Source organism: Mesoplodon bidens, assembly GCF_964165515.1.
Source record: "Mesoplodon bidens genome assembly, chromosome: 13".
Lineage (NCBI taxonomy): Eukaryota > Metazoa > Chordata > Mammalia > Artiodactyla > Ziphiidae > Mesoplodon > Mesoplodon bidens.
In genome coordinates, this window is record NC_138169.1 from 70,421,969 (window position 1) to 70,431,937 (window position 9,969).

The window sequence follows — 9,969 nt, forward strand, 5'->3', positions numbered from 1 at the left end:
GAGATTGTTGAGGGGGTAGTCATAGTAGCTTTCAGAAGCAGTATTTCTTGTGTCTTTCTCTCATTAATACCTCATTTCCTTCTCTAAGATGGATCCTGTTTTAGTGGATAATTATTTATTATTCACACTGGCACTGATGTATCAGAGCTGATTTTCCACCATTTTAATTGTTTCTCAGGGCTGCAGATATAAAGGGCAATGCACGAATTGAAAAATATTTTTGGAGTTCAGCTTGTAGCACTGAAAGCTCAAGAATGGACAGAAAGCATGGAAAATATGTGGTGAATATTGAACACTCTGAAAACCCAGCAGTGAGTATTGTTGCTCTAGTTTAATATTTGCCTATATCGCAGTCTGACTATCAGCATTTAACAGCAATCTAATCTTTTTACTGCAATATAGTTAATGTCATAATTTTGCATTCTTCTCCAAAAGGAAGAGTAGCCAGGTATTAATTTTTTCCTTCAGCATTTCATGATATATTCTGCTCTATTATACTTTAGAAGTTATTTACTTATATACAGCATGACCACGTGATATAAAATAAATTAACTTTCAATATTCACCATCATGTAAACATAAAGCTCCAAAGATGACTTTGGTTTAGTTTTGAAATTATATTTTTACAATTTCATTCTTAGATTTTATATATAATTTCTAAACCTGTCAAACCTCACATTTCTAAATATGTTGGAAATCCAGAAAATCCCTGAAAGATATCCTCTGAAAATCCCTACCTTGAATGAAAATATGATCATTCTGTCTATTTTAAAATCTTTTACACCAAGAATCAAGTCTTCACTATATAGTTATAAGAGGTCTCTTTAATACCAGAACAAAGGATAGAAACGTGCTAAAAATTGAAATGGTAAGTTAAAATTCATGCCAGAAGAATAAAGGCAATATTTTGCCTTTCCAGTTTGGAGCTGTGACAATCGGCCTGTATTAATCACCTACAAAATAAGCCAAAGAAGATCAACTCCTGTTGTTCAGTAAGTGTTAGTTGAATAAGAGAATCCCACAGAGGATTCCTGGTTTACTGAAAGAAAAGGGGTCTGTCCTTCTAAGTCATCATACAAAGGACCCTCCTGAGGCTGTTCTCTTTGTCATTTGTCTCTGAATTTGACACTCTATAATTGGATCTTCAGGATGATGGAATATTCAGATGGAAAAAAAAATCCCTTTAGCCAAGTATTCATCATCTTGATAGTTTCTCTAGATAGCAACAAACTTGAAGATGTTTACAAATATTATCTTAAGCACATTTTACAGCATATGTCTGCATAGCTGACAATATTTCAATTACCATGGATATTTAAGGCATAGTAATAAAAATATTTTTCTCTTAAGACCAAATTCAATAATAGAATTAAAAAATGAATTGAAAATCACAAAAAAGAAATAAATTTTGGTGTATTCTTTTTCTGTTGGGATATATGAGAACTTAAGTTAATCCTTATAAAGTTAGGGGAAAAGCTTATAGACCTTTCCTTGGTAACTATTGTTGCTGTACTTCAGTTGCCTATGGCCATTATTAGCTAAGGCTGACTCTCTGATTAAACATTATTCACAGCTCTCCAACTATTCCAGTTTTGTATAGAGACTTTCCTGTACTAAGAGTCAGAGGAACCCTGACCCAGCAAAGATTATTACTTGGGTTACAATATTACCCTGAAGCTGAGCCTAGTTCACAGGTTCTCCGCCCTTGGTGTAAATGCCACCCGTCATCTTCCTTCTTTGAAAGGGTTGGGATTCCACCAATGCCAGAAAATTCTGGAAAACTGGTCTGGTGAGTGAGTTTTGCTTTGTTTACCAAGCACATTAAAATATCCAAGTTCTTCAAAATATCCAGGTTCTTCAGCCACAGGCAAACTGAATAATAACTAAAGCAACAAAATCAGTACTTAGGAAAATAAGCAAGGTTGTTATTAAAGGTAAGTCCAACTTTGCTCAGGTTTACCTAGTGAATAACATGGACTTTGTTTAATCTTATTCAATAAAAGTAGAGATATTTTCTTTATTTCTTTGATATAACACTTATAGAAAAATCTAACTTAGTGAACTCTTTACTGCCAAGAGTATTCCATGTTGTCTATATTTAATAACAATCATTTATTTTTGTTTTTGTTTTTTTTTTTTTTTTGTGGTACGTGGGCCTCTCACTGTTGTGGCCCCTCCCATTGCGGAGCACAGGCTCCGGACGCGCAGGCTCAGTGGCCATGGCTCACGGGCCCAGCCGCTCCGCGGCATGTGGGATCTTCCCGGACCGGGGCGCGAACCCGTGTCCCCTGCATCGGCAGGCGGACTCTCAACCACTGCGCCACCAGGGAAGCCCCAACAATCATTTATTTTTGATATTGTTAATGATAGTTCCCAGTAGACCAATGACTTTATACAATTCTAGTCTGACAGTTTTATGGAACTCATTGGTTGATGGGTCAGCAATTTTTATAGTTATTTAGTAATGGGTTTTAAATCAACATGGTAGGAGACAACTAGTAGTTGTAGCAGTAGGAATAAAAACATTAATACTATATTAATGATAATGATAGCTAATACTTATTGAATGCATACTATATGCCAGACATCACTCTAACCCTTTTCCTTAATCATTAATCCTCACAGCAAATCTATAAGTGTAGGTAGTCCTGGTAACCCTTTTTTGAGAATAAGAAGTGGCAGTGATGCCCTTGGCTCACAGAAAATTTATATTATTATCCTATGAGATGAAGACCCCCAGATAATCCTATATTATTTTTGAGATGTGACAAAACATTTTGCCCAGATGCATAAATTCCTGAACTTCCTGCTCTCCCATTTTCATTCTGTCTTGTTCTTTCTCCTCTTTTAATGCACCCCTCCCCCCAGATCTTTCCCACTGAACTCACCCATTTTCAATCTTTATTACCCCCTTTTCTCAACAATGATTAGCAATTACTGTATTTATTTAAATAATTATACACAAATATCTGTTTTCCTCTCTGTTATATTAGCATACAAACTCCCTAAGTGTAGAGACTTTTGTTGTTGTTGGAAACTGTTTTTATACTGCTCTGTGTCCAAGAGGAACCCAGCAAAGACATATCACAAACTGGACAAAAGACTCATCTTCTGTGTTCTTGTGACAGGCTTGCAAGTTCCATTGAGTAGAGCATGATGTGAATTATACAAAGGAATCTCTTTGTGTGAGAATTTTTCACTAGTATAGTGTAGTATAGTATACACTATATTAATATATTATTGTAGTTTAACATAATAATATGCCATATATAGTTTAGTAGAGTGAAAATTACACTGGCCTTACTGCTGGAATGTCTGGGCACCAGTGCTTGCTATTGGGTCATCATGGGATAATAATAGTACTACTACCAATAGTAATAATAACTTCAACTCTTTTTGCTTCGATATTCACATTTCCAAAATGGCCTGAACAGGTTGTACCTGATAAGCTGCAAGAACTTTTTCAGCTCTAACATTCTATTCCTTATACGAATTGATGTTTCCTAGTATATGCTCCACCGACAGCATCTTGCCACATAAGGGTATTTAATACATGCTTGTAATATGATAGAGAAGATGGATTATATACATTCCTGATCTGGAACATTGATAACTTACAAAAATTAGTTAAAAGGTACCATAGAATAACCTGTCTAGATTTTTTTGTCTTCAGAGGATAAGAAAACATTAATTTCTTTTAAAAGTTTCATTGTTATTTCTTTTAAAAGTCACAGCCTCGCTTATTTTTGACTGAAGTGTTTAATTTTAGAAGTTCAACACCACTGCTTCCTATTCACTTAACGCTTCATCTCTATAGCCAGTCATGTGTTCAAATGACCAAGAGGCTCAGAGCTCCGCATTTTGGTGTCCACCTTCAAGTGACATAACTGGTGATGTCCCTTCCAACTTAACTGGGGTCTGCATGAACCCAAGAGTCCTTGCACACTCAGGATGACAACACACAGACTTATACCACGCACAGGTAACGTTTGGTATATCAGGTTTTACCCAGGTTGGGATGTGCTCTATATGGGGATGTATTTGGTCTAGTCTTTCCCAGGAAGTGCATTTAATTCACCTACATTCATGTTAAGCATTTGCTGTGTTCTCAGTATAATTATAAGTCACTATGAGGTAATCTACTAGAAGGAGAGTATTCGACTGTCTCTGTTTTCAAGAGCTAATGTTCTTTGAGCACTGGGGACTCAAATATTCTCATAGAGAGAGAACATGTATGAAAATAAAAGGAATAAATGTAAAGTACAAATGCAAGTTTGGGGAGGGGCAGGGGAGCAAATCTGTCAACAATGTAGAGATTAATTCACTAATTAGACTCTGATGAGACACTGGGTCATACTTGAAACTTCAACGGTCCTACTCTATTGTGATCACCTTATTTTCTTATACTGTTCCAGCCTCTGAATCTGTATGTGACACTTTCTACAGCTCTCTTGGTTCTGACCTCTGGTACATATAACCTTGACATAGAACCCTGCTTCCAGTCTCTGGATTTTCTCCCCTAGCTTTGAAGACTAGATTTAGCTCTCCTTGGCTCTTGATCTTGTCTGTGGGCTGAATGAACTTTACCTCGGGACTGTATCCCTATATCTTCAGCCCTAGTGTAGAAACTTGACATTGACTATAAATTACTTACTCTGCTTGGCAGTTTGGTTGGGTTACCCTGACTCTGGAATCCCTATCCTCTGTTGCTTAATCTTGCTGTGGAGGTTCAGTAGAAAGAGACTGAGCTTTGTTACTTGATTCTGGATAAAATATATAAACTACTGATACGGTTGCTAGGTCAATGTGAAAGAATAAGTGAGTTAAAATGGGTGGAGATAGAAAATGTTTCTACTTGTTTGCAGAGGTAAAAAGCAGAACTGAAAGAGGTCTTAGATAACATATAATCTGGTAGTTCTTAACCCTAGCTGCATATTATAGTCATCCAGGGATTGTTTAAGAAATACTGATGGCCGAGCCCCACCCTAGATCAGTTAAATTAGAAACTCTGGGGGTGAGGCCCATGTAGCAATATTTTTTAAAAGCTTCAGGTCAACTTAGTGTGCAACTAATGATCAGCCTATCTGATCTAGTCCCATTCCATCATTTAACAATCAAGGAAAATGTGGCCCAGGAAATTTAAGAGATTTTGCAGAACCCACATAGCTTTTGCCAGAAGTGGCTGAAATAGGAGAAGAATTTAGGTGTCCTATTGTCTGGCTATGTGCACTTTATTTCACTAAGCTGCTCTTTTATACTATTTTCTTAAGGCAGTATTATAGCTCCTCCCAGATGTGCATAAGTCTTTTCCTTTCTTGAGACTCCTTTGTATTACCTTCAATATAGGTAAAGGAGATGATATTTTTTCCTAGGTCTAACTTGGTCTTAGTGACCCTTATTTCCCTGGCCTTGTGGATCCCGTCCTCATTCTGCTTCTGCTGCCTTGCACTGCCACCATTTGCACAAAATCCTGACCTTTCAACAAATACCACAGCCCATATTTTGCAACATTTAAGACCTGCTTTAGTCTGTCTGGAAGGCACGAGTGTTGTAGTTGTATTCCATTCTTCGAGGGTCTTGCTGTCATCAAAATGATAATGAAATAATCATAATGGATGATTGAAAATTTATGTAGGTTTCACAGTGCCAGGAACTCTGCAAACATTGTCTTATTTTCCCTCTCATCATTGAGAAGCTTCTGGGAGTTCTTTTCATTGTGCACTTTCAGGTATTTTAAGCCTGGGAAGGATATAATGCACTCAGGTAAATTCTCTGTGTCCCCCTAGTCATCCTAGGTCCCAGGCAGCTACTTACATGCTGGATGAGAGGGAGTTAAAAGGATTGTTACCAGGAGTTGATTCATCACCTGGTGTCAGTATTTCTTAAAGGTTTAGGAATACACAAACCTCACACTGTATCATTCCTCTCCTGATAACACAGTCATTGACTGATACTCAGGTATGTATTGGGGCAAAAATAAGTGCATGAGGAGAACTTGCTGTGTTGAAGGTGAACCATGCAGCCTTCTGCCTGGTGAATGGAGGTTGGGAAAGGCGTTCCCAATCAGCAGAACTGTTTGTGTCAAAGTCTTACCTTAGAAGTAAGCATGGTGCATTGAAGAAACTGAGTGGAGGCCAGTGTGGCCCCGAGCTATTGCACTAGTCCAGGGCAGAGATAAAGGAAGCTTGGACTAAAGTGGTATCAACAGAGATAATGTCACTAACATTGGGAGATGTTTAGCAGATAAAGTTAAAAGACCTTTGTAAGAGATTGGGAGATTTCAAGGATGATCCCTTTGCTCCACTTTATGAAATTGAATCAAATGGATGGTAGTGCCATTTAGTGAGATGTGGAACCTGGCCAAGTTTCCCTAGCAAGATCATGACTTTGGGTTTGGACACAGTGAGACAACTTTGAGGCATCTGAGATGTGCTGTTGTGTAAGCATTTGAGGGCTAGAGGGGAGGGCTGGATTGGAGATAAACTTGAGAGTCATTTGGATGCAGATGGTGGTTAAATCTGGCCCACTGCTTATTTCTGTAAATAAAACTTTATTGGAACACAGCCATGCTCATTTGTTTACTCACTGTCTATCGCTGCTTTAACACTATAATGGCAGATTGGTATAGTTATGACAGAATCTGTATGGCTCACAAAGCTGAAAATATTTACTGTCTGGCCCTTTACAGAAAAAAATTTGCTAACCCTAGACCTAGTGTGAAAAAAGACAAGGGCCAAAGAATGTCAAGCAAAGGGAACAGATGGTTCAAGAGAGAAGAGGAATGATCTTCAGTGGCAAATGCTACTGAGGGCTTAAGTAAGATGAGGGCTAAAATACATCAATTAGATTTTAGTGAATGCATGTCATTGGTGACTCTGTTAAGAGGTGTTTCAGAGGCATGGCAGAAGCGATGCCAGACTGGATTAAGTTGAGGAGTGTGCAAACGGAGACGTTGCATTTAGACAACTCAAGCAATTTCATTTTCCAAATATAAAGAGAAGTAGCTAGATGGGTATTTGAAACCCGTGGGAGATTTTCTTGTTTAAGATGGGAGAGATTTGAGTGTGTTTAAATGTTAAAAGGAAGAAGTCATTTAAGGGGAAAATGGTGAAGTATTCAGTCCTGGAGGAAGGATAAACAAAAAAGTTGCTGAGGAGGTCAGAGGGGATGGGATCCAAAGACAGATTGGCAGGTCAGCTTCAGGCAGAAGGAGGGATAGAATCTTCTGTGTCAATCAGGGAAAGAAGAGAGTGGACTTGCAGGTTTGGTACCTAGTGGGGGTTTGAAAGGGTTTCCATTTGATGGTTTCAAGTTTCTGGATGAAGTAGAAAGGAAGTAGAGTCATTTGATAGGAATGAGGAGGGACAATTTGTGTGTGAGAGTTGGTGGATGGAGCTTACAGGTTTAAAGAGAGGGAAGGGCTTCCCTGGTGGCGCAGTGGTTGAGAGTCCGCCTGCCGATGCAGGGGACACGGGTTCGTGCCCCGGTCCGGGAAGATCCCACATGCCGCAAAGCAGCTGGGCCCGTGAGTCATGGCCGCTGAGCCTGCGCGTCCGGAGCCTGCGCTCAGTCCTCAACGGGAGAGGCCACAACAGTGAGAGGCCTGAGTACCGAAAAAAAAAAAAAGAGAGAGATCCCACATGCAGCAACTAAGACCCAGTGCAGCCAAATAAATAAATAAATATATTTTTTAAAAAAGAGAAGGAAGAAGATTAAGGAAGTATTTTGAAAATGAGAGCATATCTTAATCAGAGAACTATAATAGGATGGTAGAGCAGTACAGAAAATCCATCTGAGGATGGTGTTCATACCTTTATATTGAGTCTGATCTGCCCAGGTGCATGAATTTCCCCAACAGTGCGACTGTTCAAGGGAGGCTTCAGGGTAAGAAGATAGTCACTTGTTTGCCAACTGGAAAAATGGAGAAGAGGGAAGTGCAAGAGATTTTAGGGAGTTAGTAAGTATATTGAAATAATGGGCCTTGGAACAAATGGTAGATACAGAGAGATGTGAGTGAAGCCAGGGCTGCTGGGCTGGATGTTTTAATAAAACTAAAGAAAGGCTGTTACAGGAATAATTGAACAAACAAGCTGGAAGGAGAGGACATGGTGGTTAGAGCACAGGATTCTTGAAGAAGTGATTCTGGAAGTGGAGCAGGTTGGGGTAATGACAATATCCAGGGGAAGTTTGGGTGTATGGCAGAGAATTTACCATTAAAGTTTTGTTCTGCTTATGTGAAAAGACAAAAGGCCCCATATTCACCATTGGAAAAATAGAATAAAAGAAGATGAGATAGAGGCAGATTTTTATTTCTTCTAATGTTAGAGAAAGCATGCAGTTACTTCCATCTGGATAAAAATGTGAACTTTAAATTTCTTGAGAGATATATAGGGATTCAATGATGTTAATGCACCTGGTTATAAATAACACAAAAGAGATGATAAATGACAAGCATTTTTATCTTTCACTACTGATATTTTTTATTTACACTCTTCTTAGATGAAAGAAAATTGCTGCAATAACTGGTCTCTGTGGAAAGTCTTTTTGGCTTGTCTCTTAGCCTATGTGATAACGACAGCAATTGGCATACTTGTAATAAGCCTGATGAATAATAGGGGAAATTACAAATCTTCCATTGTTTTCCAGCTATCCCCTCAAAGTCAGGGAGCCTATGGTTATTATTCCTTGGTCCACTTCTACTACTTCTCAACCTACAGTGACCACCAGGTCATCAGAACTGACAGCTACAACCACTTAAACAGAATCTACTACCTCTGCCTTGTCCACTGAACCTACAACCACAACAACCACAACCATTGCTTCACCTGAACCTGCAACCTCTGTGGCCATGACCATTGCTTCACCTGAACCTGCAACTGCAGCGGCTACAACCATTGCTTCAGCTGAACCTGCAACCGCAGGGCCACAACCATCGCTTCAACTGAACCTGCAACCGCAGCGGCCACGACCATCGCTTCAGCTGAACCTGCAACCACAGCGGCCATGACTACAACTTCAAGTGAAACCACAGCTGCCTCTGCTACACCAGAACCTTAAACTACAACTACTGTAACTTCCACTTAGCTTACAAAACCTATGGTCATCACTCTCCTTCAACAATCTGTAATCTCCACGTATTTCTCTGAACCTGCAACTGCAATGCCACCATTATCACTTTAATCTACTAGAACTACCACCAATCATCAAAATGTTCTCTTCTATGGCAAGTTAACGTTTAGTTATTTTCACTACAAATTAACCTACAACTATCTTCCCTCACTGGTTCTTTCCTCAAATTGTAGCTACCTCTTCAAGGGCTGAGTCTATATCCACTGCCATTGCTACATTATACCTGGTATAGCAGCTACCATGATGCCATTTGAAGAAAAGTAATTTAGACAGTGAATAATGGAAAAAATTACCTTAATTTTCACCACGTCAACACTTAGGTCTTCCAAAACTATTTAAATGTTTGGGGGCTTCCCTGGTGGCGCAGTGGTTGAGAGTCCACCTGCCGATGCAGGGGACACGGGTTCGTGCCCCAGTCCGGGAAGATCCCACATGCCGCGGAGCGGCTGGGCCCGTGAACCATGGCCGCTGAGCCTGCGCGTCCGGAGCCTGTGCTCCGCAACGGGAGAGGCCACAACAGTGAGAGACCCGCGTACCGCAAAAAAAAAAAAAAAAAAATTGCACCTCTATTAGTAGATTTATTTCTAGTTGCTTGAAAATTTCTTTTCAATATCTCTTTAAGTTTTTAGTTTTCTGAATATTTGTTGATGGTACACAAAAATTTGAAATAATCACTTATACAAATACAAAATACTTTCTTAAATTATTTTTGTATACTGATTTGTGTCCACTAATCTTGCTAAACTCTTATTCTAATAGGTTGCTTGTGGATTCTTTGGATTTCTATGTTTACAATCCTGCTATATGCGAATAAGAGCATCTTTCATCCTTATATAATGG

The 9,969-nt window shown here is 39.1% G+C and overlaps 1 protein-coding gene across 1 annotated transcript; it reads left to right on the forward strand.

Moving 5' to 3' along the window:
- Positions 1 to 254: 254 nt before the first annotated feature.
- Positions 255 to 8,790, forward strand: DYNAP (dynactin associated protein; the record flags this gene model as incomplete). Its single annotated transcript, XM_081252146.1, has 3 exons — positions 255 to 311; positions 3,818 to 3,946; positions 8,500 to 8,790. The coding sequence occupies 3 exons, from the start codon at positions 255 to 257 to the stop codon at positions 8,788 to 8,790; spliced, it is 477 nt and encodes a 158-aa protein (XP_081108272.1).
- Between the last annotated feature and the right edge of the window lie 1,179 nt (positions 8,791 to 9,969).